At 47.2% G+C, this 27,925-nt stretch overlaps 1 protein-coding gene across 5 annotated transcripts in view; it reads right to left on the bottom strand.

The window, feature by feature from the left end:
* The window catches only part of SYT16 (synaptotagmin 16), a 96,679-nt gene that overhangs the window by 30,295 nt on the left and 38,459 nt on the right, over positions 1 to 27,925 (bottom strand). For 2 of the 5 annotated variants that reach the window (XM_084520299.1, XM_084520300.1), the window contains 2 exons: positions 27,659 to 27,815; positions 19,030 to 19,206 (listed from right to left, as the gene is read on the bottom strand). In XM_084520299.1, coding sequence (XP_084376425.1) covers positions 19,030 to 19,206; positions 27,659 to 27,725 — 244 coding nt within the window. In that variant the 5' untranslated portion in view covers positions 27,726 to 27,815. Of the gene's footprint in view, positions 1 to 6,994; positions 7,622 to 7,851; positions 7,895 to 19,029; positions 19,207 to 27,658; positions 27,816 to 27,925 lie in introns of all 5 variants that reach the window. The other 3 variants (XM_084520301.1, XM_084520298.1, XM_084520297.1) reach the window with 2 other exon arrangements.

Raw genomic sequence — 27,925 nt, forward strand, 5'->3', positions numbered from 1 at the left:
TTGAACCTTTCTGTTTGCTGCCACGGGGCTGATTCACCGCAGCCTCTTTTCGCCACTGCTGCAACACCACCCAGCACCCCTGGGGAAATCACAGCCCTCGGGGGCACAGGGGGCTGTGGATGTGGTGCAACAGGGCTCTGATGGGTTTGTGACCACTGCTGTCACCCAAAAGGGACGGTCCTGTCCTCCTTCTCCTCCCCGTTTCTCCCTGTTGCAGCTGTGGCCAACTCACCTGGTTTAAGAGCAATGAGGAAGGGGCAGGTGACTCTCAGAGGAAGCAATGAGCAGGTTCAATCCCCCAAGCAATGGCGTGCCTGTGATTCCAGGCATGGGAAGCAGCACAACTTGTGAGCAGGGAAGGACAGAGCTCCTCAGCTGCAGGTTCACATCACCTACTGACAGCTGCAAAAGCACCCTCAGGCCCAGTGGTCTCAGCTACAGCACAGTATTTATGCTAAGAGGTCCAGGCCCTATGCCACTGAGCTTCAGCAAACCTCGGTGTTCTCGTTAATCCAAACCCAGGGCTGTCTCTCCAGCGCCACAACTCTCAAACTCTTTGCTGGGAAGTGCTCCCACACAGATTATGCTGCTACGTATAGGCTGCATGGGCTCGAATCTCCTCAGCCCGAGAAATGAAATGTCTCTGAGCACGTGGCTTGTGTGGGCTCACACTCACCCGGTGCCATGAGTCCTTCCAGGGATGCTTCATCAGCAGCACTGCTCAGCTCTCTGGACGGGGGAGCACATGCCTGCACGTCAGGGAGCTTCTGGGCGGGGTGAGGAGGCCAGGAGAGCAGCAGCTCTTCTCATGGTCACCTGAAGGGATCTTCTACAGATTCTGCTACAGATTGGTTTGAGATTCAGTCTAACTCATCCATGGTTGGTCTACAAATAGCTGCTGATGAAGCCTCCCTAAACCAGAGGTAACTGCAGGAGAACCGTGAGAATGCATCGCAGAGGCAGAGCCCAACCACGTCTCCCTCATTGCTTGGAAGATCCACAAAGCACAACACTGACCCTCACCTGTAAAACTGCACGTTTTTCCCCCACGTCTTTCATCCCAGTGTTTCCCCTCGGTTACTACCATTGTGTTTTGGGAGTCCACCAGGCCACTCATGGGGACGACGGCTGCCAGCAGCTCGTCACAAGAGCCAGAAATGAAGCCACGGCCTCACCCCTACCTCTGGCAGAAGGCGAGGAGCACCACTGATGGCATCTCAATCAGTTCACGAGTGCTCTTTGTGCTGGTAAGCAACGCAAAGAGGGTAGGAAGAACCAGAGGAGGATCACCCACACTTCCAGCAGTTCTTAGGGTCATTTCCTTCCGCAAGCATCTGCCCACAGCCATGGGTTTGCACGAGCAGCCTCCTGCAAAGCAGGCCGAGCGAGCAACGACTGCATCTGGGAAGAGAAAATGGGAAGAAGCACTACTGCTGGTGTCAGCTCAGGGAAATACTATGTCCTAGTGCTGCAGGGTGCTGCTAGTATGCCTGCACGTAACCTCCACCACGACGCAGTGAGATCATTCGCACCTGCCTCGCCTGTAGTAGGAGAAGGAAGGTGAGGAGGCAGGGTTTCTAGGAGAGAGGCAGCACTTCCCAGCTGCTGCCAAGATGCTGTTTATTGGCAAATGAAGCCTCCTGGGCCCCTAAACAACCTTCCCAGAGGAAGATAAAGTCGCAGCTGCCATATGGGGAGTGGGAAGAGGATGCCACTTAGCAAAAGCGGATCAGAAAATACATGCACAAACACACACGCTCACACACACAATTTGTTCTGCAACTGTGCTGAAAGGCAACAGCCATTTCTTCCTCTTAAATAAATCTTCCTGCACGCAGCTTATGCAACGTGCTGGACGGCCAGCATGGATGCTGAGTGCTCCTGAACACAGCTCCCAGGGAGCTGGGCAGGACGAAGCCTTGAGCACCAGACAAGGAGCTCGGTGAAAATCCAAACCACCGAGCCACTGCGGGCTGGCAGACTGCTTCTAAAACCACGAACTGGGGATGAACAGCAAATGTTGATGGGGATAAGACAGATCCCGCAATAGTAGCGCCTTTGAAAACTCTTTGCCTCCACTCCCCCAGCTATACAGCTGGAAATATTGCCATCCGCCCCCTTTTCAGGGCCGCCACAGGCTCTCATCCACTTACTTGTGGCATTCTGGATGAAAATACCTCACAACTTGAAACTTTGCAAAGGCAGAACTGCAAAGGAGTATTTTGAATATACAAAGGAACACGGTGCCACCTTCGCAAGGACAAAAGTCTGCGCACAAATACTTCCTGAGTGGCTCTGAGTTTCCCAGAGAGAAAGCGCTGAATGCAACCTCATGTCTGCGCTTCATCTCTCCCACTCGAGCAGCCAGGAGCATTTTCTGTGAAGTGCTTTTGTCCACCGTCTGTCTTTGCCTGCTTTCACTCAGCCCTAGTGGTGCTGCTGATTCAGTGTACCCTCTTCAGATGTCCTGCTTGGAGAGCAGGCGCTGATTTTTTATAGGGCTACGTCCTGGCTGGAGCACGGGCTGGCTCCGTGGGCAGACAGGTGATAAAACACATCAACACTCGGGGTCTTTAAATGGAAACAGCCCAGCTGTCTATTTTAGTCCCAGGTGCAGGCAGAAGTTTGATTTATCACACGAGCAACAGCTTTTTGGTAGGGGTGGATCTCGCTACAGGACCTAATGAAAACTCACTTCTTGCCGAGGAATTCCTGGCCGTATAAAGGGTCATTTACCGAGGTCAGGAGCGCTTATATAGAGCAGGAAGAATAATTTCCTCCACTACAGCAATTACCGGCACAAATCAATGACCCCTGTTAAGCTGGAGGCTAAGGTAAGTAAATGCAGTGGAGCTCTCTAGTTTTAAAAACTCCCAGAGCCTCCCGTTACACACGTGTGGAGGATGACTGCAGCCATCCAGACGAGATTCCCATCAGGACACCAACCTTCCTGGTGTTCCAAGGTCAAACAATTTACTTCAGCGTGGCTGAAAGGCCGTCCTCAGCTCGCGCTGGGATTGCCTAATTGATGGGAGAAGTCTCCCCAGACTTGATGCAATTTCAGCGTAGGGCTCACCTATATATTACGCTGGTGTTATGAGCGCGGTGTCAGACAGCTCGGGAGGCTCCTCAATCACAGCACCGGCTGTGCAAAAATAGCTCGGCTCTGATTCACAACCCCGGCTCTGCCAACGTGTGCCTCTCCCCGTGTCTTTGCAGAGCAGCCGCTGCCCAAACCGCTCTGCTTAATGGTCACTTTGACTTTCTGTTTGCAAAGGACGCAGGCCCCGAGGAAGAAGCGGGTTGAGCTCACTGCATTCAGAGCACGATTATCGCTGCTCTCTGCTTTTTTCATCAGTACTGATTTTCTATAACAGCGCCAGGCTGGGAAACAGACGGACCGGCCAGCTCTACACCCCTCTGCTAGCAGCTCACTACTTTTGGAAGTGCCTTATTGCTCCGCTGCTTTTTTTTTTTTTTTTTTTTTCTTCTCCCCAACTCTTAAGCCAAATGTGCAATGATGGATTTGGCAGCCGCTCTCTCACCAGCCACCCCCAGTCAGCTGAGCCGCTCCGTCTCAGCCGCAGGGGGGATGTGAAAGCTGCTCTCTTCCCCTTCTGAGATGGGCGATGGTTCCTCTGTCAGAAACACTGAGGTTAGACAACAAGGAAGGTCTCGAGGAAGCTGCAAGAGCAAGTTCATCTCTATTTTCAAAGCATACAGGTGGTGGCAGAGACCTGCCTGCACGAAGGGGATGCATTCCCATCACCTCAAAACCAAGCACCGTGCTTCAATGAACTCCTTCCTCATTTTTATGCTGTGGACCAAAAGCACCCAAAGTGAAAAAACTTTTCCCTGCATTTGTTTTGAAACCTTGGCATGACGTTACAAGCATCACTGAAGTACAAACCAGGACTCGGCAGCAGCCAGCCCTGCACCCTGCTGCTCAGCATGCCTCGCGGTACCCAGCAGACATTTGACTTAAGAACCCAAGAATCTCATTGCTCAAACGCTGTATTAAATCCCTAAGCCTAAAAATGGTTTTCAGTAATGCGTGAGCTGCTCTGGGGCGTCGGAAAAGCTACCCTGGGAGCTAGGACACATTTCCTAGGAGGCAGAAATGTGATCAGAAACGTATTTGATAAAAAGAAGGCGGCATAATGATGGGTTTTAACTGCAGTTCTATTTTACTTCATCTCAGAAGCATGATGTAAGTTTAAGAGAGGGGAACAACTGGATTTTGTTTTGAATTTTTTTTTTTTAAACTTTTCTCTTCTAGGGTGATTTTTTTCCCCCCTAAATCTAATAAACTATATATTGGAATGACCTTGTAACGGGTTTCTGTGGCTCTTTAATCACCAGTGGCTGCTAAATGAAGCATATCTATTTTCTCTGTTACATTACTATTGGCAACCAGGTCTTCAGTAAGTGCCCAGAAATATTTCCATGGCAACAAAAAGCATTCAGCATCGCAACTGTTTTGTGCCAATTTAGCTTTAAAATATTCTATTGTGGAGAGAAATATGGTACATTAAGTGAAATAAAGTCAAGATGCAATGTTCTGAAAGAATATAAGGATAAACAGGATACACGTATTCGGTGGAAACAAGGAAAAAATGCCAAATGCAAGGAAAAATGCTCCAAGCTAATAGCGATGCTACTGAACGCCTTTGCTGAATGTCAGCAAGTCCATATGCTCACTTACGTTGTCACTTAGGGTTAGGTAACAAAACCAGCAGAAATACGGATACCTCAAACATCTTCTTTTGATCACTCTAATCCGTGAGTGAAATTTTAAGTTGCCAGGGCATTGCAGCCTCCCTGCATGTCTAGGTTACCGTCAGAAGAGTTCGCACTCTTGATGTTAGAGAATGAATCTAAGGAAAGAGAGGAAATGCAAAGAAAGACGTAAAATACAAAGAGCATGTCTGTGTTTTGGAAGAGAAGGGTCGCTGGCAAGAGCAAAATGAGTCCTCCCACATCAGAGTTCGCACAGAGGGCATCTTCAAACCACAGTTCAGCACCTTCTCTCCTATTATACAACTTGGAGAGCTCTGAGAAGAAAGGTATCGGGTGCCAGCCCTCCAGCAGCCAGCTTCACGACTACCAGGTACCGAGAGCACCGGATGGCCCTTTGTGCAGGGCACTGCCGAGATAAGAAGATAAAAGACCATTTGGGAGCATTCAGAGTGACAATCCCTTTGGTGTAAAAAGCCTTGCAATGCCCTCTAAAGCGCTTCGTGAGGAAGCAGAGCACTCTAAGCTGCAGCGAGGTGGGTGCCAGGGAGGTCTGCGAGGCCTCCTAGTCCTCTAGAAGGAAAGCTAATAAGTAATGGGAGAGAGCCCAGCAGCTACGTGGTCAGCATCTGCTGTCGGCTGGGAAAAGGCTCACAGCGACTCTCCCCTTCAGCTGGGGTGACAGGTTACCCGGGCACCTCTCAGTGTCACTCTGCCTTACACATCTCACCGGAAAATTCACGCTGTCCATCCCAGTGCTCCTCAGAACCGTCCTCCTCAGCTGTCCCTGCAGGTGAGGAATTGTTCTGACAGTGAGAGCAGCCCACTCCTGGCCCCCAGCTCCCCGAGAGCTCACCACCTTTTCTCCCATCCCTTGCAAGCAAGGGTATGGTCAAGAGACAGGACAACCTGCCCTGTGTAGCACTTGTACAGGGGGATCCGTGGCTCCAGCATGCCCTGGAAGGACCCTACAAGCCCTGCTCGAATCTGTATTCACTCAATTGTTATATGACACAAGCAGCCCCAGTTTGGGGGACAGAACAGCCAGACCAAAAGCTCTTTTCAATTACAGAATCACAGAATCACACCTGGTTAAGGTTGGCAAGGACCTCTGGAGGGCATCTGGCCCAAGCCCCTTCTCAAGCAGGGCCACCCAGGTCTATGCCCAGATGGCTTTTGAAGATCTCCAAGGAGGAGACCCCACAGCCTCTCTGGGCAACCTGTGCCAGTGCTCCATCACCCACACAGCACAGGAGTGCCTCCTGATGGTTAGGCAGAACCTCTTAGATATTAGATATTTGAAAATAGGCTCAGAAGAGGTTCAGCAAGTCTCAAGTTCCCCACCAGCTTCATACTGTAAACCTCTCTGTCTTCCTCCCGTTATCCCCATTCTTAGGGATTAGTTTCTGTAGAGCAACTTTACCCCAGCAAGACCCCAAGGTGGTGCCAGCAAGACTGCAGCCTTCCTGCATTTGGTTGGGACACAAATCATCGGCCTTCTGGGGCCCAGGGAAGCTCTGGCCACACCAACAGAGGTATCTACTGAGTACAATTCAAGTGGCTGAGGTTCAGTCCTAAGCACAATGACCTGAGAAGCTGTTCATGTCACTTGATGATCAGAAGTCACAGCTAGGTCTATTTAAAACCGAAAATACCAAATTCATTTCTCCATCCCATAATCTCCTGCCTGCTGTCCTTTTCAGTTTTATTTCAAAAGCCTGTGGGGGTGGTGGGAGGGGAGGAAAATGATTTGGGAGCCTTTCATCCATAAAATCATGAGATATGGCTGGGACTTTTTAGTACAGCATTTCACAGCACATGGCACAGTAACATCTTGAGATTCCTGGCACAAAGAAACAAGGTTTGAGATTATATATATCTTTAATAGCAATGACGCAAAGGCAGATGGTTCTCAAAGCAAAGGCTTAAGGCTAAACACTCTCTTTGAAGGATCCTGCTACCTGAAACAAAACATGGTGGGGTGAGAAAACCACTCCATGCTACTGCAACAGGGCCTGAGTGGCACCTAACACATGGCATTTCATCCTGGAGATTTCCACTCATTTCAATTAGATCCATCTCATGAACAAGAAAAGAACTGGAAATGTAAGAGGGAATGGTTAGATTTTTCTGGTATTTTTGTTGGGGTTCTGTTTTATCTGTGAGAAACAAAGATAACACTGAACAAAACGAGCAGATTAGCAACTGCATCAAATCAACAGTGGAGAAGTTGTCTGGGTGTTTGAAAGGCGCTTACCTGCAAAACTTGCCTTGCCATTATGAATTTCTGTGGAGCCACTCACGTTGAGGTTGTTCTCATGGTCTCTGACCCTCACAGAGGGCTCACCTTCTTCCTCAGCAATAGTAGGAAGCCGATCATGTGGCTGGAAATCTTCATTCGTCCAGTAGGATCCATTGGCTGCCAAGGGCCTGGCACTTTCATCACTCTGCTCTGGTAAGCTGGTGGCATTTTTGACCCATTTTTGCCTCTGGGGACCCAAGTCAGAGCCACTAGGGAGCGGTTGTGAAGCAAGACCAGGACCCCCAATGTGACCGTCTTCTCTAGGATATGTGTATTCCTCATCCCACAGCTCCATCTGTATTTCATCTTCTGATTCCTCAGAGTAATCCTCATAAACTCCTCCATTGTCCTCCAAGTCCCGGTTTCTCTCTTCCTCTGACTTACGACCCACCCCGCTCAAATTCAGCAACGAAGCTGATATCGAGTCTCCTGCTTGCTGGAGAGCTTCGTATATTTGAGACATCCAAGATGACAGTGGCTGCAGGAAATTTTGGGCAGCCTCAGAAGCCATGTTTAGCACTATGCCGGTATCTGGTGATCAGTTGTTCGGTTTTGCCAGCATGTCACTTATAATTCAGGGAGCTACAAGAATAAGCATCAGAAGAGATTACTGCAAATTGCTTGTCCATCAACACCTGCCAACACATTATCTACCTAAGGTGTCTAGATCTGAGAGGAGAAATGGAAAAATGACTTCCACCCATTGAGAATACCGCTAGAAATCCAGAAATGATGGACAAATCGCACATATTCCTGCAGAGTTGCTAAACCTTATATAAAAGCACAAACATAGAACATGGGAGCAAGAGTACCTTTTCTGAAGCATGCATATTCTGGTTACAGCCATCAACAGACCTGGTAAAAGATAAAGCACAAAAACTTCAGTCAAAATATCTCAGATAATGTCCTGGTCCTGACTTCTACCACACCCTTAGCACGTCCAGATGGGGAAAGGGAAGAATGGAAAATTTGGGGAGAATTATGTTTTGTTTGATTCAATTGACAGGCCCAAAGCTTGCAGAGCCAGCCTGTGGCAGAAAACCACCTCAAATGCTTCATTTCAGAAAGGCTTTACGGAAACCCTCTCTGCCCGATGCAGAGTAATTGTGCCCTTCACAGAAATGAACAAAAGACAGGAGGTGGGATGTTACAGATATGAAATTGCAGGTAACAGGAGCAAGTTAACAACAGCATTGGTCTGTATCCCATTATAACCCTCAGTAGTTGGAATAAGCTACCTGCTTCAGCCACGTCTTCACTACGAAGCTGTCCTAGACACAGCCCAGGTCCTTACAGCACTTCAGTACAGAACAATCACGGTAAGATATTTATAAAAGTTGGCATATTTTAACTGCTGTTTAAGCTCTGTCATACCCAGAATAACCACACATTTGGAGAACTGTAAATATTGACCTTTGGGTTGCGATGAACTCCGAGACATGATTTCTCTGAAGCTGGAGATGGAATCAGGCTTTCCATAGCTTGCTTTCCTAAAGCTCTCCTGAATACTAAATAAGAACATTGGTCTTTTTTTTCTGTCATAACTTGCAGAAAGCTAAGGTGCCTTTTTTTGCCCATTACACATTTTCCCAGATTATCACAAGACAGACATTCTTTGAGGGACTCGGGGAAGAAAAAGCCTACACACACAGCGTGATGGGTTTAGGAAGAAAGAATTAAATAGTTGCAGATCTGGGGCTGACAGAGAACTAAAAAGATGCAAAAAGAAGCTTCAAAAATGAAATAATCCCGGCAGTATTATTATTAATAATAATACCAGAATTAATTTGTCTTGCTGAACTTAGAGGCCCAAGAGTAATCAAACTATAAAAGGGTAAATACATGATGAGTAGCAGGAAAATAAAATCAGCAGCAATGTGCATTACCTTGTTAAACAATATTCAGAGAAATATCGTGGGAAGACGACAGTTTGGGGTATTTAAATGGAGCATGGATGAAGGAGGTTACACTTTTATGGGGGGGAACTGCTTCTTTAGGGATGAGATCAGTGACTTGAAAGGTCTTTTACATTTTGAAACGCCTCTACTGAATAATTCTCCTGAGTAATTTTGTCCAGCAATGTTGACTTATGGAGCAGACACTTCCAACAAGCTTATTATCTGCTTCAGTACGTACTTTAAATTGCAGTCCTACCAAGGACAGTAAATAAACAGGTCACTAAAGCCCCTTTAAAAGCTGATGGCTGTAACAAACTCCTCTGGCTCTGGGCACACTCCAGCACCTACCTGCCAGCTGCTGGCCTCTGACCCAGCCCTGGGGCACAGGCAATGCTCCCTGCCATGCATTAAACCCTTGGCAAAGAGCAGACAATGTCGTGACACAGGCTCCCAGGTGAGCTGCTCCCTTCACTGACCCTCCGTGCCCAGCCCTGCCCTTGTCAAAGCCTCGCTGCTCTCTGCAACTCATTTTCTTGCAGAGCTGATCACACGCTCCAGGCATAATGCATGGCACTGGTAAGTCACAGCAGCAGTCACCGGGAAGCAATGGTAATTTAGACAGCAAGATTTCCTGACATGTGGAAGGAGGTAAATTTGGGTCAGTAAGTACTAGTTACAGGATACGTTTTTAGCCAGTCAATTATTTACAGGGAACGGCAAACGAGTCTCTGATTTTGATGAAAAGAGGACTTCACAAGGCTCTGCCTCCATCTCAGCAGCAAGGAACACGACAGCAGTAGCCCTCGGAGGGATGCAGGCATCCAGGAGCGACAGCTAACCAGTGCAGAGAAAGCATATGGCTGCGAAAACGAAGCTCTGATCTGTTCTAAAATATTAACGGAAGGCAGACCTGTTATATCCTCGCAGGGAATACCTTGCTCCTCTCCTTACTTATTTCTGAGCTGCTACCAGTTGGTTCCAAGTCTCCTGGATGCTGTGGCCGACTGCCCCACGGCTCAGGCAGCCAGCGCTGCGCCGCACAACAGATTCCCCAGCAGGGAGGCTGGCACCACAAACGTGAAGGCTGACAGGTTTTTTAAAGTGTGACTTTAATTCCATCACCGAATTGAAATGGTGATTTGCAATCACCTGTAGGGCCTGGATGCGGTCCCTCAGGCATCCCAAAGAGGCTTGAACCTGCAGCTGTCATGCACCAGGCAGGCTGGGGCAAACATGGTACGTACACACATCTTACTGCCACACGAGACTGTTCAGATCCAAAAGTATGGGTAACAGAATCACAGAATTGTCTAGGTTAGAGGAGACCTCTGAGATCACCTAGTCCAACCTCTGACCTAACACTAACAAGTCCTCCGCTAAACCATATCACTGAGCTCCACATCTAAACGTCTTTTAAAGACGTCCAGGGATGGTGACTCCACCACTTCCCTGGGCAGCCCATTCCAATGCCTCACAACCCTCTCAGTGAAGAAGTTCTTCCTAACATCTAACCTAAAACTCCCCTGGCTCAACTTAAGCCCATTCCCCCTCGTCCTGTCACCAGGCACATGGAAGAACAGACCAACCCCCACCTCGCTACAGCCTCCTTTGAGGTACCTTTAGAGCACAATAAGGTCACCCCTGAGCCTCCTCTTCTCCAGGCTGAACAAGCCCAGCTCCCTCAGCCGCTCCTCGTAGGACTTGTTCTCCAGGCCCCTCACCAGCTTCGTCGCCCTTCTCTGGACCCGCTCCAGCACCTCCATGTCCTTCTTGTAGCGAGGGGCCCAAAACTGAACACAGTACTCGAGGTGCGGCCTCACCAGAGCCGAGTACAGGGGGATAATCTCTTCCCTAGCCCTGCTGGTCACACTGCTTCTTATACAAGCCAGGGTGCTGTTGGCCTTCTTGGCCACCTGAGCACACTGTCAAGGGAGGTGATTGTCCCACTCTACCCTGCACTGGTGCGGCCTCACCTCGAGTACTGTGTGCAGTTCTGGGCACCACAGCACAAAAAGGACATTAAACTGTTGGAGAGGGTCCAGAGGAGGGCAACGAAGACGGTGAAGGGCCCAGAAGGGAAGACGTATGAGGAGTGGCTGAGGGCACTGGGCCTGTTCAGCCTGGAGAAGAGGAGCCTGAAAGGGGATCTCATCGCAGCTTACCACTTCCTCATGAGGGGGAGTGGAGGGGCAGGTGCTGACCTATTCTCTATAATCACCAGCAATAGGACCTGCAGGAATGATGTCAAGCTGAGTCAGGGGAGGTTTAGGCTGGACATCAGGAAGAGGTTCTTCACCTAAAGGGTGGTCACATACTGGAACAAGCTCCCCAGCGACGTAGTCATGGCACCAAGCCTGTCTGAATTAAGAAGCATTTGGACTGTGCACTTAGCCACATGGTCCAAAGTTTTGGGTAGATCTGTGCGGTGCCAGAAGTTGGACTCAATGGTCCTTATGGGTCCCTTCCAACTCAGGATATTCTATGATCCATTACTCTAACAAAGTCCTGGGAAATCCATCCGGATTAAAGCTGCAAACCCCCACAAACGTTCTGATCTCAATATATACACAACAGACAAACACTGAAGCGTGTTTCATTGGAAAAATCTGAGCTGCTTTGCAGCCACACCAGGGACACTCCTGTACGACCACAACCCAGCGTAGTCCCTCTTTGCTCAGCCTGTGCTTGGCTTCTCTTCTGTCCTCTCCTCGTACTGAAGGCTCCTCAGTCTGTGATCTGCTGAACAACTGGAGTTCAGCTGAATTATAAATTGCTTATTTTTGGCCTTGCAACAGATGGATAAAATATGTAACAAGCTGCAGACAAGTTTAGGCAGGCAAGGTTTTGACAAACTCTACAGAGGATCAAAGGGGGCTGATCTCTGTTACAGGCTTGCTGTTTCCCAGGAGCAATCTCCCTTAATTAGCAAGCACTGCTCTAACAGGGTGTTTATGATATATTTCACAACATGGCCTTTTCAATGTTACAGATTTTTACTCTTCAATTCTCTAACAATTTCGACTTGCATGGGGGGGGGAAGGAAGAACTGAGACGAGCATCTGAAATGTGTGGGGAAGAAAAATCCATTTCTTTTTAAAAGCATTCATCAATAAAGAGAGGGGGAAAAAAAAAAAAAAAAAAAAACAGTTTAGCAAATTCACTCCAAGTTCCATCTTCTAAAACTAACCATAAGAATTTTCTCATTGAACCGCCTGCTTAACTCAAAGTTGTTGTTGTTTTTTTTTTCCTCTTGGAAAATCAGATAGCTAAAAGGATCAATGCAAAGCCTTTCGCAGAAACCATCATAACCTTTACTACAATCTATACTCCCTTGTCTTGATAGGATCATTACTCCTGAGCAGCGTTCCCATTGAGAGCTGCAATTACTGGATAGCTAAAAAAAAGACTATTAGCAGAATTTCAAACACTACCACCATGCATAGGTTTTGTAATATTAGCAAAGTGTCTTTCAATCTTCTTGATACGCAGAGTCCTAAAACCTGCCATTAGATGCGCATTTGTTGTAGCAATTTCCCTTCAGATTGTTGTGCAGGCACAAACTTCCTTTTCTTCAGTCACTTTGTGTGAGTGCAAACCCACCAAACTGCCCCCTTGCAGGGAGGCTGGTACAGCACAGGTTGAAAACAGCGTTCCAGCACATAACAAACAATTTTCCAGCAAGTGCTTGCTCCTGAAACACAGCCTCACCTCTCTGCCTGGGAAAACAGTGTCCTGTGCTGAGACACAAGAGAAACTCGGCTCCCAGCTTCCAAAGGTCAGAAGGCACTTTTGCTGCCCCAACACTGTTAATGAAGATCCACCTTCTTTGCCACTGCCAAGGAGGTTGTACCAAAAAGCTCTGTTAGCACTTTGGACAGGTTGCTGAATTTAACTTTCCACAATTGAAACTTTGAGTACTGCTGCTGGGTTGCCAGTTTAGACAGGTCCACAGCATGTACCCAGAAAAATGATTCACAGGCTACAAATCAACAGGTCCTAAACCCTCTGAAGCAAAGAACAGTTCCTGCAGCCCCCTAAAGGGCAAAGCAAAAACAAAGATGAGATCAGACAGACATTTAAATAGCCACTTGTCACCCTGCTGAACAGCACTTAGCCTGAGCAGGGGAAGCCTGCAGACTTATTTCTTACTCCCAAATCATCTCATGCCTTTGCAGGCAGCTCACTGCTACTGATGCTGTGCCAAATTAGTTGTAAAAAAGTGATACCCAAATGGCAGAAGTGGTTCTGGTCAGTATTTTTCACCCCACGGTGTTTCCATCTTTCTTCCCAAACCTTTTGTCGCAAGCTCTCCTCTTGTTAAAAATAATGGCAACAACTAATTACGGATCCTCACGGTTCCAGCAGGTAGGTAGAAGAAGAAAGGGATAACAGAGAAATGCTATTATGCAAATGTGACATTAATTGCTGAAAACCACGGAGCCTTTTTCAAAAACCCAGATCTCTCCACAATAGAGAGGAATGGTGACAAATTCAGACAAAAGTGCTCCCTGAAGTCCGCATCCAGATACTAACGCCAGAAGCTCCACCAGCAATGTGTCTGAGACACTGCCAGTGGATTTCCTATCGTGACCTGTGAAATGTCCTGAAGTCAGAGGTGTGTCTGTTGCATTAAGAGCAGTGCTCGCAAAACAGGGAACCTGTAACTGCGTGCACAGGGCTGTCAGCAAAATTGTAATATCAATCCTGTGTGGATTTTCAGGAGGCAAGGATGGAAACACCTTCCTCGCCCATAATACTTGGCCTCGGAGCCAGATTCTGTCTCAGCACTGGTGTAACCCCAGGGTTATTCTACTGAAGCGAGTCGTGTCCTCCAAGTCAAAATCAGGTCCCTTGAAGTTAAATAACTACTTGTCACCACAGGCACACACAAAACAAACCCAACAAACAGTTCTGTGCTAAGCAGTAGTACAACAAACCAACAATGCATAAATTCCATTATTTTTATTTCTCAAACCAAGTGTTACAAAAAGGGCATAAAGGAAGCCACAGATTGTTGGGGTATTAGAAAATTGGTGTTAGTAGTGGCAACCGTGTTCTTTCAATGTAAAGGAGTGCAAAATGTCTGTAATTACTGGATTAGGGGAATGAAAGTAGAAACCTGCAGTCAGAAATTACAGCACATTCTGTAATTGAGCTGCTGTCATTCGTCGGCTTGCATGAAGACAGAAGATCCAAAAGGAAATCACAAGTTCAAAAGGCTGGAGAAACACCAGCTTACACCGCCACTCGAGCCCACCCACCTGTGCTGTCAAGCTGTTCTCATAGAGCAGACCCAGCAGCCCGAGTCCCCACTCCGCCCGCACTCGTGCTACCCAGCCTGCAGGAACTGAACAAGCCGGGGTCAATCAGAGCAATTACTTGCATGGAAATCAGCAGTGGGAGAGCCTGTCTAGCTGCTTAACACAATTACGTTATTTCAGAAACATTTTGAGGAGTCACCCGGTTGCTGTTACTCCTCCCTCCCCCACGTTTGCCCCACGGTAGCACAGCCTATGGAAATTGCTGCACTGATGGTGTGGACCACCACAGGCAGCGCACAGTTTGGGAACCGCAGCCCTGGCTGCCAAAAAAGTGGGTGACAACCCGCTCCTCATTACCATTTTGCATAAACTGATGGCTAAGTCCATACCTGCCATCTCCTGTCGCTTCTGCGAAGCCAAGCGCTGGTCCTGCTGGTCATACTGGGAGGCTGAGGGGTCACTGGGAGAACTGGGTCTGGTTTCAAATGATTTAAAAGGATTCAGAGGCACAGATCCAAGCAGACAGCTGTCCCTACTGACTCAGTAACTGCTCCCACAGCTACTCTACCCTTAATTCAGCCTTGCTGCAGGCCAGGCTTTCTGCTATCTAGGCAGGCATCAGTGGCCACATTCACACTTCCCCATGCACTCTTCTTAAGAGCCTCTATCCAGATGACTGAGAGAGAAAGCAATTTAGAAGAGCAGCTTCATTTCGGTACTGAGAAATTTCCCTTTTGAGAGCTCCTCTCCCTCCTGCCCCTGGCTGCTCAGGGAGCCTGGAGGATCCACGTGCCTCGACAAGGTGACATCTTCAGTCTGCACAGAGCTCCTGGACCCTCAGCGTCAGGGTTACAAAGACCAGCCAGAGGTTTACTCATTTTGGAAAAGCACATTTTTGTCTTCCACCACTTACCACTGGAAGAAGAAGGCCTACTGTGCATACCAGAGTGGTACCATCACGCCATACCCACGTTACTTGTTTTTAACCATCAAGCTGAGCCTCTAACATACCAAGGCCTCACAAGCTGCACATGATGTTCTCAGCTCCAGGCTGGGCCCAGGCCATGCCGAAAAAGCAGGGCCAACAGGCAGTGCTGCTGCCCTTCCTGCTCCTGACTTTTACAGGTGTCAGTTCCTTAAAGCCTCAGCTACTGAAGACGAGTGGTTTATATAAGAACTGCATCTCCATTTATTTATTTAAAGTATGTTTCTAGCCCCGGAGGCTGGAGCAGGGGCTGTGCAGAACAGCTTGAGAACATGAACTGAAAGCGCTCTCAAGGCTGATGAGACAGAAGGAAAAATTGAGAAACATTTCTTCAAATCCCATGATGTTTAGGCCGATTTCACGTTATCAGGAGTACAGGCTTAACACTGTGGCAAGTGTTCAAGGCAAGGTGCAACTGGAATATTTTTGTACAGGGCACAGTCAGAAAATCACAATTGCTTTCCTGGTCTCTGGTCACATCATTACATGAAGATCATGGTACAGAACAAAGTTGGACTTTTTCTTTTTTGAGTCATGGCGCTGAAGCACACGGTTCAATACAGCTCCTTACATAGGGTTTGCCCAGCGTTGTTGCATGTTTCTGTGGGGAACGTCACTTCACACATGAACTTTTGAAGCAAAGGACTCAGCAACACAGCAAACACCATCCGTAAGAACACCATCACCACCTCTTAGCCATGAAATCCACACTATGAAATGGGACACTGAACCATCACAGCCCCAAAAGAGGTCTCACACAAGAACCCACTGACACGTCAGGCCTCTGATCAAGGGATGGTCCTCCCTCCTTGTTCAGGCCACCATCCACATGCTTAGGCATAGCCAAGCAAGCTTAATAAATGTGACTTCAGCTCTGTGCTACCCTTCTCTCGCTTAAGCCTTTACCAAATTCTCTGTCCAGCTTTGCAGCCTGCTCTAAGCTCTCTGTTGCAGTGCCAAGCCTGTCCAAAATACAGGGTGATTATGTCCAGAAGAGCTCCAGCAGCAAATGGATTCCGGCAGCTGAGGGAGAGGCCATCAGGGGCAGAGCATCCTTGTGCAAGAGATGGGCTCATCGCTAAGGTCAGAGAAGGAGTCAGGAGTAGCAGCCACAAAAGCCTCAAGTACCAGAAAAGTTATCCATTGTGTCCCAGCAATTAAGAGCCTTTGTCCTGGAGTCTTCTAAAAGGTTTTCAATTAAATCATCATTTTCACAAAGGTTTTTCCCTTCTCTTGTTCCTTTCATAAGGACACAAAGTATGCAATTACAATTAAATTAGCAACAAACCAGCCAGATGTATCATAAAGCCACGATGACGGAAACATCTCTTTCATTCTGACACCCCATTTTGAGGTCAGGCTCTTTATAGAAAAGCAAAAACAAAACAAAACAGACTCTGACACTTCACGCTACATTTTCTGAATGTCAGCTCATGCACCTGCAAAGTGCAAAGCAGGCAGAATTGCTTATGTTTCAATACCAACTCTCTTTTTTTTTTTTACTGGTAGGTAAGTTAAAACTCAGCTAGACCCAAGGACAAGAGAAAAACATGCATCAAACCCAGAAACATCCGGAGGCTACAGCCTTTGTTTACATATGCTGTTGTAAATTTTGGTTTATCCTACTGCAGAAATTATGGTCATGCCAAACACAAAATGCCTTCTGACCTATTTAGATCTGTTACAATGCTGACAGTCACAGCAGACCAATACGTTCTAACCACTCCTGATTCCAGATGGGGAGAAGTGAAAGGATTTCCCCAGTCTGAGAGCTTAGAACTGGGAAGAACAATCATTACCAGCTTACATGTTAAAGAACAGCAGAGCCTGTAGAGTCAGGATCTCCTTGCAATAAACACAGCTCGCCAGAAGAAACAAGCTGAGAACAGGAAAAGTGAATGCTACCCATTAAATTACATGTCACAAACACTTCCATCCTGATCCATTCTACCCAGCAAAGTAGGACTGAAACCAACTCTTGCTTGTCAACACTCCTCTTGGGAGAGCTCCCTCACCAGGCAATTGCTGTGCCAGAAACTGGCTTTCCTGGCTTCCCAGCCCAAGCTCAGGTTCCAGGTTTCTGCGTTTGCCATATGACATGTTATGTCAGCCCCGGGTTTAATCTATCCTCTCATGCTGCTGTCCTTTAAAAACATTAGCATTTCCTACACGTATATTCCATATTGGCCTTGCAAGTATCAAAACGCTATGGTAAAATTTAAACTAAATATAGAGACCTGATATTTTTAAATAGCTCTTAGCTCCAGCTCACCAGGCTGACTTTGTAGGAACAGAAAAAAAAAAAAGAGGCTCCAACTTTAAGTTTCTATTGTAATTAATGATTACAACACATTCCTCCACCGAATCAGATTTAGCACCTCATTAATGTGTGTGGTATTTTGCTTGTACGGCACAGCTGTAGTTAAAGTTGAATTAGTGTTTCCATTATAAACCCATGTTTTCAAAGGTTTATTACTCAGACACATAAGATTTAGTCTGAAATGAAAATTGCCATCGAGTGTGTCAGCTGGGAAGCAATTTTTTGTCCTTCAAAATTCGGAAGGAACAAAACAAAAAAAGCAAGCCACCCTGTTTATTAATAATTCACATTTTAAAAGGCATTGCAAATACATGTTTACATGATAGCCTGTGACAGCTCCATAGAATGTCAACGCCTACACATTCCTGCGAGATGTGTCATCTTAAAAACTGAAATAAAAGCCACATTTTTACACTACTTGATGGGAGGGGAAGAGAAGGGAAGAAAGACTTAAATATAATCTTGATGAAGGAAACGGTTTAAAAAAAAAAAAAAACACACAACACAATCTTTGCTTAGAAATGTCAAAGTCAAAAAATTTTAGCAGGGGAGACTTGGAAGCACCATTTGCTTTTGTAACTTGTGAGTGCCATCAGCCTGACCCTGGCTCACTTAATACATTTAGAAAGAACCAGAGAGTCCTACTGACTTCCTATCACACACAACATCCGAGCCTTTGCTTGCTCAAAAGTCCTGGACTCTTAAAGTATAATCAGAGACCAAGTCCCTTGCAAAAGCCATGCTGAACTCAATGTACAAGGCATAAAGTACATCAAAAAAGCTCCAGAGGCTTCAGGCTGTGCGATTGTGCCTTTCTACAATTACCTTTATGACTGAACCTCTAAGAAGACAACCTTTTAATTGTGAGGCTTCTGAGGCCACTTGCTGGCTAATTGTTTCAATGACTATATGCTTAGGACATGCAAATTTACAAATAAATGTCTGATGAAATTATGAAATTCTCACTTACCACCATTACCAGAATAGATGCCTTTCTGACAGCCAAGAAACATTAAAATGTTATTTTTGCAACAGAGTAAGGTTCTCTGATGGGCACTCTTACAGTTATTTTGACTCCAGGACTCACGTGTTTACCCAAGACATAATGTTTCCAGACAAGAACAAATGCATGAAAAAGCATGTAATAGCTACTGCAGGAAAACCAGGACAGGTGCGTCCTTCAGGAGCAGAAAGGCAGTGTCGTTACTTAGAATTGTTCACATTTTGTTCTTCACTGGATTAACAGAACACTCCCATAACAGACAGAGAGCAGGGAGTGTTTTTTCCCCAGTGCAGCCCTCCATTTCTCAAGAGAGTACTCCAGACAGCTAAGATAATAGGAGCCTGGTAGCAATTGCATATCCATTTGATCAAGTTTTGGAGGTTACTATAGTCTACCCCAAACCCTGCTGTTTTCCACACAAATAACCCGAGACACAGCAAATGGCTCTATCTCTATCCTCTCCGCAATCAAAGCCTCAAGAAGATTCTGTACATCAAAGGCGGTATAATATTGTGATACTTACCAAGGCCCTCGTGAACTCTAGACTTTTCTTTGTAGTGTTTTCTTCTTCCTTGTTCAAGGCATGAGAGTCCACCTCTCTTTTCAAAGCAGAGCTTCTTGTTGATGAAGAGGAAGAGGACGGCAAGGAGGATAACGAAGTCTCCAACTACAGACAAAAACCCAGTGGCCTCAGGAGTAACTAGGAAGAAAAATTCAGAAAGAAAATATCAGCACAACTGGGAGAAATTGCCCAGAGAAGGATGGGTTTAACCACATTTGCATCCATAGCTCTGCCTCCTGTTCTCATCCCAAGAAGAAATAACAATAAATTTCAGCAGAATTTGGACTTGTGTTAGATGGTTACAACACCCACATTGGGCCAGATTTCTGAGGACATCAACAATAGGGTTATGTTACGCACCAAACCCCACTCTGATCAGGGTCTTCCTATCTGTCACTTGGTGAACTCCATCACGGGAGACTTACTGGTTTCAACAAATTTTCTATTAGTGCAGAAGTCCACTGGCTTCAAAGGGGGGACTCTCAATCTATACTGGCCCTAAGGACCTGGCCAAGGAAGTGCTGTAGGCCACAAACCATTCCTGGGCCTGCATTAAGCGCTGTGGGGAGGATTAGCTCTGGGGGAGAAGGCCCAACACCTCCTTTGGAATTTGTATATTTTCTCTAAAACCAGCAGACAATGCTGGAATGGCACTCATTAACTTCACTACATTTACTAAGAAACAGGTTAATGTCTAGCCTGTGAGCCTCATTAACCTGTTACTTTACCCTGAAGGAGGTATATTACGGAGGCACAGCGTTCCCAGGCTCCCACTGAGGCAATTCGGTTTAGCTCCCCCGGTATCAGTTTTGGGGACTTGCACCAGCTGACGACCCGGTGCTATACATCAACATCCCCACGTTACATTGTGGAAAAACAGTCTTCTTTCAATTCATCACATTCCACTGTGCCACCAGGTCTGCAAAAAACCACAGGCGCCAGCAAAAAGCTTTTAAAGCCATTTCACCTCTCTCACACATATCAAAATGCCAAAACAAGGGACAAACACCGCATAGATCATCCAGTGTGGACGGCAAGGGCACACACACGTCAAAAACTGTAAGTGCCGTGGAGAAAAAAAAAAAAAAAAAAAAAAAAAAGTAAATAAATTGGCTTGTTATTCTGGTAATTACTTCACCAAGAAGAGGTGAGGTTCAGTTGTCCAATTCAAGTCAAAGATCCCATAAAAATGAAACATCAGCAGCATCAGTGGCACACCAGGGATGCCTGTGCTTGTAAAGCTACAGCTCATAGCTGAGATGAGCAGTTGGAAAGGATGTAAACAGAGCCAGCCCTGCCTGCGAAACAACCCACTGGGAGTTTGCAAGACTTGACTCAGCAAAAGGCTGGGGCTGGAAGAGCTGAACCATCTCCAGCTACAGCCCTGAGCGCGCACTCTAGGACTACGATCTTGGGGATTTTAAAAAAATGAATTACAACCAGGCGACGTGCCTTAACTGGAAACACAACTCACAGACGCATAGCAGCAGCCCACATAAAAGCAGAGGAGCGCTGGGGGCTGAGCCCAGCCTAACAGGGGTTACACAAACCCCAGAGCTGGCTCCGACCTCGCTCACTGCAGCACGAGGAGGGAACGTAAATGTGCGCTGAATTGTGCCAGCTCAAATGACAACACCATCAAACCTGCATTCGCCTTGCTCTCTTCCACATGGGCACAGTCACTTCTCTGTTGGACAGACACATCTACATCCCCTCGTGCCAGCCCAGCACTGAGCAGGGCCCGTGAAGGCAGCAGGTCTGCAGCTGGGGCTGAAACTTGCAGTCCCTCAGCGCCGGGCGCAGCTGAACGATGCACCCAGCAGCTATTTTCAGCTGCTGAAGTCACCGTGAAGTGGCTGCAGGAGCCAAGTCTGAATCAAAGGAGCTGAGTATAAATCAAAGTAGCCATAAACCCAGGATATATGTGACAGCCCAGCTGGGTCCCATTGCTGACTCTTCCTTTTCTTGAGCAAGCCACCAACCGCTTTGAACACCAGTTGTCCAGCCCCTTTCTCCAACAGAGCTGCACAGCACCTTGCAAAACCCCAAAGGACCACCGCAGCTCCGGCAGGACGTGGTACCCCCTGCATGGATCACTCCTGCACAGCACCCACCCAAGGAGGGTCTGCATGGCTGCGAGGAGGTGGCTGGGTCTTCTGCAGCACGAGGCACAGGAGCTCGTGCCTCCTGTCCCACAGCTTTAGGCAGAAGTTTCCTCTTCTCTCCCCCACGTTATCCGTGCCAGGCACTAGTGGTTTGTGCCACAGCATCTCTGAGGGAGGGCTGCGAGTTTGCACCTGAGCACTGTCTCGCATACGTGGGCAGAAACGTTACGTCTCTGCACCTGGCTCCTGCTGGAGGCACGTAGTCCTCTGGGACAGGAGCCACGCTGGTGCTCGGCTCCTCTGTCATCAGGGAGAAAATGAGCTGCACCTGCATATGGCCCTGAGCACAGGGCCCAGCTCTGCTCTCAGCCCTCAGCAGAAGGGCTTTCTCTGCAGCCACGGAGCTCCAGGCTAAGCCTGGGAAATCATTTCAGGACTGATTTGGGGTAGAGTTGTACTGGCTTGCTTAGAACTACACGTTACTTATGTTAAAGTATCACTGGAGTGTGTCAGAGCTTCTCGCCCAAGTTAAACATCCAGCCTTATAGCACTGGGTGATGCACTGTGCCCGAGGGCAAGCAGAGAAGGAGCAGCTGGCACTCTGTTCTTGGTTCACGCTGTGCACCTAAGACCAGGAAGGAGGTGGCCACCGTGTTCTTTGGGACATGAACAGCCCATTCAGCCAGGACTTTCTCCCAGTCATTTACCCATTTTTAAGCCAAGCAATTAATGCTGTAGATGCCTTTGTGAAATGCCACAGTGAGTCCCCATGTTCTGCAGCCCCAGGTGGGAGTGCAAGCCAAGAAATGGTGTTAACACAGCTGGCAGGCTGAGGGCATGCAAACTGCACACCTTTGTGTATGCTGCTGCAGAACAAACACGAGGTGCAGCGTGAAGGGCCCCAGGCCAGGGAAGAGGAAATCAAAGAAGGGAGGTGAACAGGAGACATCGGGCAGAGGATACAAGGAAGCACAAGGCACCACAATGCTGCTTCTGCTCCTGAACTTCCCTCAAAGCTGCCTCCATGCTACCAGATGAGTGAAGGCAGAACCTGTCTGGAAGAGCAGTTGGGGAGTATTGGCCATGCCATTACCTTCATGGAATCTCGCTGGGTATTTGCCTTGCAGCAGGTTTCACAGCACTTCAGCTAGCTTTCTGGGCACCTCAAAACAAACCAGGTGAATGAATGCGATTGCCGTAACAGATTCACTTGGAGAGTCTGCAATTAACAAACCCTTAATACAATTTGCTTTGCAAGGGTTAACTTTTTGCATAAAATGGTATTGCAGACAATAGCTCTTTAATTCCATTTGTTACCAAGCCTCCTGCAAAAGGAATGTTTACTGGTACTTTTTAATTACGAAAAAAAAAAATAAATTGTCTGTTTTACTGTCTATGCTAATTACATTTCATTATATATTTGGAGTAAGCTATGATTTTCCTGCTGGTTCCCATGACATTTTTCATTATCAACCACTAATTGTCTAGCATGCACACTGCATTGTGAACCAAGTAGGCTGATGTGTGGGCAGAAGTTCTAGCGCAAGCTGCAAGGCACAAGAAGCGCACGGTATTATTATTACTATGATGGTGTATTAGAAAGTTTCCACCTACTTGCATACCTCCGTGTCCCCATCCCTATCAGCAGTGTCACAGCGCAGCAGAGCGCAGGAGTCCATCTGGAATCAGCCTCACGCTTGGCAACCATCAGCAGCTACTGTAGGAGAGTTATCTGGGGTGAAATGGTGACAGCAGCCCCACTGCAAGGACAAGTTTCTTGTTGGGGACAACGAGAACACCAGGGAGGTTTCTCAGTCACTTCCTTTGTTCATTGACCAACGCACGTGGCTAGCAGGATCTCAGGAGTCACTTTGCCCACCCTTAAGCTGAGGTCAGGGCTATAAAGGAAAACAGCACCGTATGTGGACTCCTAGAGGGAGGAGAACAGATAGCTAGTGGGATCTTCCTGAGGGAGCATGAAAAAAAAAAAGCTGAAGGGTTTTCATGAGCCACAGATAACACTGTTTGCATAACAGCAAAACCTGTAATGAACCTGTATCTATGCAAGCTCAGAAAGTGCCACGAAGGACAAAGCAACTGACTGCACGCAGCATTTCATAAATTCCGACCGAGGCAGAGTTGTAGGAGCAGCTTCCTCATATAGCAAAGTGCTGGAACAAGGAGCGCATGACCACTGCTCCCCGGATCGTCGTTATCAGCCTTGGACAGGTGGCAATTCTATTCATGTGCACCACGCACACAATACACAAACACTTCAGAAATAAATGTGTGTTTTCACAGGATTGCAGCTCTCCCCTGATATCTATTTCAAAGGAGACAAAGCCCGACCCTTCCTAGCGGCGCTGCGAGGGAACGGTTGTGCAACTCCTCCTCTTCTCCTCAAGGTGATCCACAAATACATTGTCAGGCCCGCGAGCAGGCGACGTGCAGCACCGTGGCAGGAGGGTGAAATTCCCACCCAAGGCAGGAGGACTTGCCCTGCACCGAGGCTCAACTTTCACACGCTTTATTTTTAATGTACCGATTCACAGCCGTGGAAGCTCTCCGGTCCTTTTATATAAGGAATATGAAAGACTGAAAGAAACTTTTGACCTGACTGTGCTTCTATTAAATCTGGCTGCGAAATTTAATTGATCAAAAGGTGGAAGAACGGGCCCGCTCGTAGCTGTTGCTGATGCCTTTGCAGGTCACCTCTAAAGATTTAAGCAGCCCATAAGTCCTACGACATAGGCACGCAGTTTCAAAGGTCTCAGAGACAGTGCAGCAACTTCCTTTCCCTTTTTTCTACAAGCCACACAACCGCAGCATCCAAACACCTTGCAGGCTTCAATGTGCTTACGCCCCCAGCAACTCTGCAAGGCAGGGAAGTGCTGATGCAGCCACTCCACGGAATGGGAGCCTCAGCACTGATTTTCTACAAAAAGTGGTGGAAGTTAAGCCCAAAAGAGCAATAAAAAAGAGTCCTGTTGATCTACACAGGCACTTAGCATTTAGAAATACCCCAGTTTTCACCCCGAGGCTGTGGCTCACAAACAGAATACCTACAGCAGCTTTCTACCGGTGACACCACATGGATAGCTGCTTGCCTCTGGGCATCTCTTCAGACACCTCAAATCACCTGAAAGCCACAGGACTGGCATCTCTTCCCCTAAATCCAATTCTTCTTAGGGACTCAGGTGCTCAGGTGAAGCCCAACACCTCCCAGAAACGCTACATTCAAGGGAAGGCACATCAGGCACAACTGGCGCACAGAGGCAGTAGCAATAAATGAGAGCTAAGAAATAAAAGGCCTGAAACAAATTCTTCCATATACTCAGATTTTTCTTTTCCCTGTACAACATCCCAGCCTCACAATCAGAGGGGAGCACCCTCTACCCTTGCAGCTGAGCAGGGCTCGCTGTGCAGCCAGGTTTGGGGCCAGCAGGAGAGCCAGCACTGGTACACATTAATTTTTTTTCAACCTGCTTACTGATGTTCAAGAAGGACAGACCCAGACTCACGTTCTCGGGATACAGCCTGGGCTTTACTGTGTATCTGCTGCTGCTAAATGACCAGAACATAAAAACTTGGAGGTAAAAACTCCAGAGCATCCAGCAGCTCACCCAGGAGAGCCATAAGCCAGCAACTGGGAGAGCCACGATCAAGCAGGCTTTGTCTGAGACCAGGTCTCCTACCTCACAAAGGCTGCTCTATAGCTTGCATACGCTGCTCTGTGGCTTTCCCTGCAGCAGAAACACCACCTTTGTTTTGAGCAATGTCCCTGACAATGTTTGCGAGCGAGCAAACAGCTCTGTAAAATATTCTGCCTTCACCAAAAGGCATTTTCCCATTAGAAAATATGAAGTATCCGTTTTGCTGGACGCGTTTCAAACAACTCCGGAGTACTAGGTCAAGGCAACAGCAGGTACACTGTGTTTGCATACGATGACGCCTGATGTTCTGCAGCTCGGAGAGTCCTGGCTCTCACCCACTTCTCCGGGTGGAAGCACAAAGTGCAGGTACAGATGAGAAAAGGAGACAGAAGTGTGTCATAATGGGCAGGGGAGCACTCACGTTGTCGAACGGAGGTGACTCAAGTAGCAGTCTAGGCTTCCAAAGGATGATCCAGAGACTAATTGTTAATCTTATTAATAACGTTAGACAAGGCCCCAGTTAAGCACGGGTTTTAAAATTCATTGAAGTTAACAGGGCTGTGGAGACTGAAAATGTGAGCAGCACAGCACTCGAATTGCCATTCACAGAATTCAAGTTGGTCCTCCACACGTCAGGGCTGAAGAGGTTGAAGAGGGACAGCACGAGGACCCTCGTGGCCCTAGCCAGGTACCAGTACCTCCTGTCCCACAGCTGCTCCCTGCCAGACCCCAAACCACCCTTCTGACCAGCTTCCCATATGTACATGTCCTTCCCCAGACCTGTGGCTGTGGGAACACAGGGCACAAACCATTAGTGAGAAAACATCCTACTGTGCTAAAGAATCAGAGATGAAGGCATCTGCAATACCCAGATAATCCCACCTCTCATTTAGGTTTCTATAAATCCAATGCTCAGGAGCATTTCAGGCTGGGCAGGGCAGCCTGAATCCTTCTGCCTGTGCCACTGCCCACAGTGGTCACACTCCCTACCCCCATGGATAAGCAGACTTATGCTCTTTTTTTCTCCACAATCTGCTCCACTAAAATGCTACAGCCACCTTTTCCCTGACATTTTTTCCCCAAATGAAAACTTACTATTAAGAAAAAATATTGTTCTCAAAATTGGGGCAACAACTGAGATAAACAGAGTGAAAACAGCAGCCTTCACAATGGTTTGTCTCAGTCCTTCCCCAGACCATCAAAGAAAAATTAGAACCAGGCAGAAAATCATTTTCCTAGTCCCTGGGTACTTCTGTGATCTCCCAATCAGCACTTCAGCAAAACCAAGATCTTCAGAAAATGGTAACAGACTGAGTCTATAGGTGAGTCTTCCACCTGCCACGAGAAAACCCCGACACCCAGATATTCATTCTGTCATTTCACGGCTATCTCAATGCTCACCCTAATCTCAAATTCTGTTTGTATGCTCCAACTATTTCCTATTGTGAAAACTTCCATCAGACAACGCAGTGAGAGGACTAATCTGGTGATCAAAGCTTTCACCTAAAATGTAGAAAACACCTAAAATGTAGAAAAGCAGCAAGAAGACTGTAGTGATAACTACATACACAATTTGGACTGGATCAAGTAGGAGAAGGAAACTAGTCCCTAAAAGCCAACCTCCTGCTGCCCAGGGCTCTCATGTTAGAGATGAGACCTGGATTCAAATGCAAGTGGGTACCAAGCAGGGCAGAGACTTCAACAGGCAGCTTCCACGTGTCCTTTGACTCTTGCCACCAGAAAACCTACTGCTGTGGCAAGGGACAGCTGCTTTCTCCTGCTGTCACCATGCTTTGCTCAGAGAGGAATTCCATCCTGAGCAAGGACACGACTTGCATTTAGGAAAGGTTTTTCAAGATGGTTGTGTGTTTTTTGTTTGTTTGGTTGTTGTTGTTGTTTTAATAGAAAAATCATACATTTTAACCAAATTGAACTGTCTGACAAGAGTATGTTTTCTCAGACATTCCCAACTGACTTACTGTGGTAGGTTTGTCTTTGATGGTGTCCCAGGCTTGATTTCAGTCACAGTACAACACAGAGTTCATAATCGGACACATTTTGTCATAGCTGACACCGCCACTGCCTTCCTGGTAGAAAGGGAAGGCTCGGGCTGTCAGTCTGCCACCTTTCTTGAATGCTTAAGTCACGCTTCCTTTTTTTCCTTTTTCCTTTTCCTTTAAAGACAACTTCTTTGTTGCCATGGTATCACTAATGCAGTATTTTGAGACAGGGAAAGAAGATAACCATGCATCATCACAGTGACACATCTATCAACTGCCATCCTCTCAAAAAAGGGTAAATAAATAAGGACGCCAATGTAGACTTTTAAAGGCTCCTCTCTACCCTTTTTAATTTCTCCCTTTCATACACAAATTGTAGTCTCCAAAGGCCATGCCTTGGCTTTATGACAGAGAAGGTCAGGATTTGTCTCTCAGCAAGCAGCGTTTAGGTTTATTTTTTGATTCCTTCTCTACTCCCCATGTTACATGACACCAGCTGAGGGGCACGGACACAAGAGAACCAGAGCACTGGCACATCCACAAAATGCCAGCCTGTATCCCTGTGTTAGACCACACAGTGAGCATGTTTTGTGGTGTTTCCCACATACCACCTTCAACTCACCAGTGGTCCTGTTAACACTGTAGCATATCCTTCCTATCAACTCCAGAATTACTTTAAAAGGACCTTGATTAATCTAGCACATCAAGGGCTTGCACTTAACATGATGGCATTCCCCTCCTTGACATTGCATCAGGTCCCTCCCAAAACTTCAGAGAAAGCTCTGCACAGCACTGGCCCAACCTTTGTATCTCATCAAAATCAGGAAGATACCTGTGACCCAGTGCTCTCCCTGACTTTGAGTCCAGATCAATGAACCAGCAGCAGACCAGAGTGACATTGAGCACGCCAGCTCTCCACGCACACCTCAGCTGCACCATCGCAGCGGTGTTCACAGTGGTAGCATGCCGAGCACTTCAGCTCCCAGGTCCTGCAAAATGAGAAATAATGTAATGAAATGAAAACCTATACAAGCTCGATTAATCAAGGCTTCTGCAACAGCGGAGGGAATGGAGAACAGCAAGCAAAGCACTGATGGGA

This window comes from Aythya ferina, assembly GCF_964211825.1.
Source record: "Aythya ferina genome assembly, chromosome: 5".
NCBI lineage: Eukaryota > Metazoa > Chordata > Aves > Anseriformes > Anatidae > Aythya > Aythya ferina.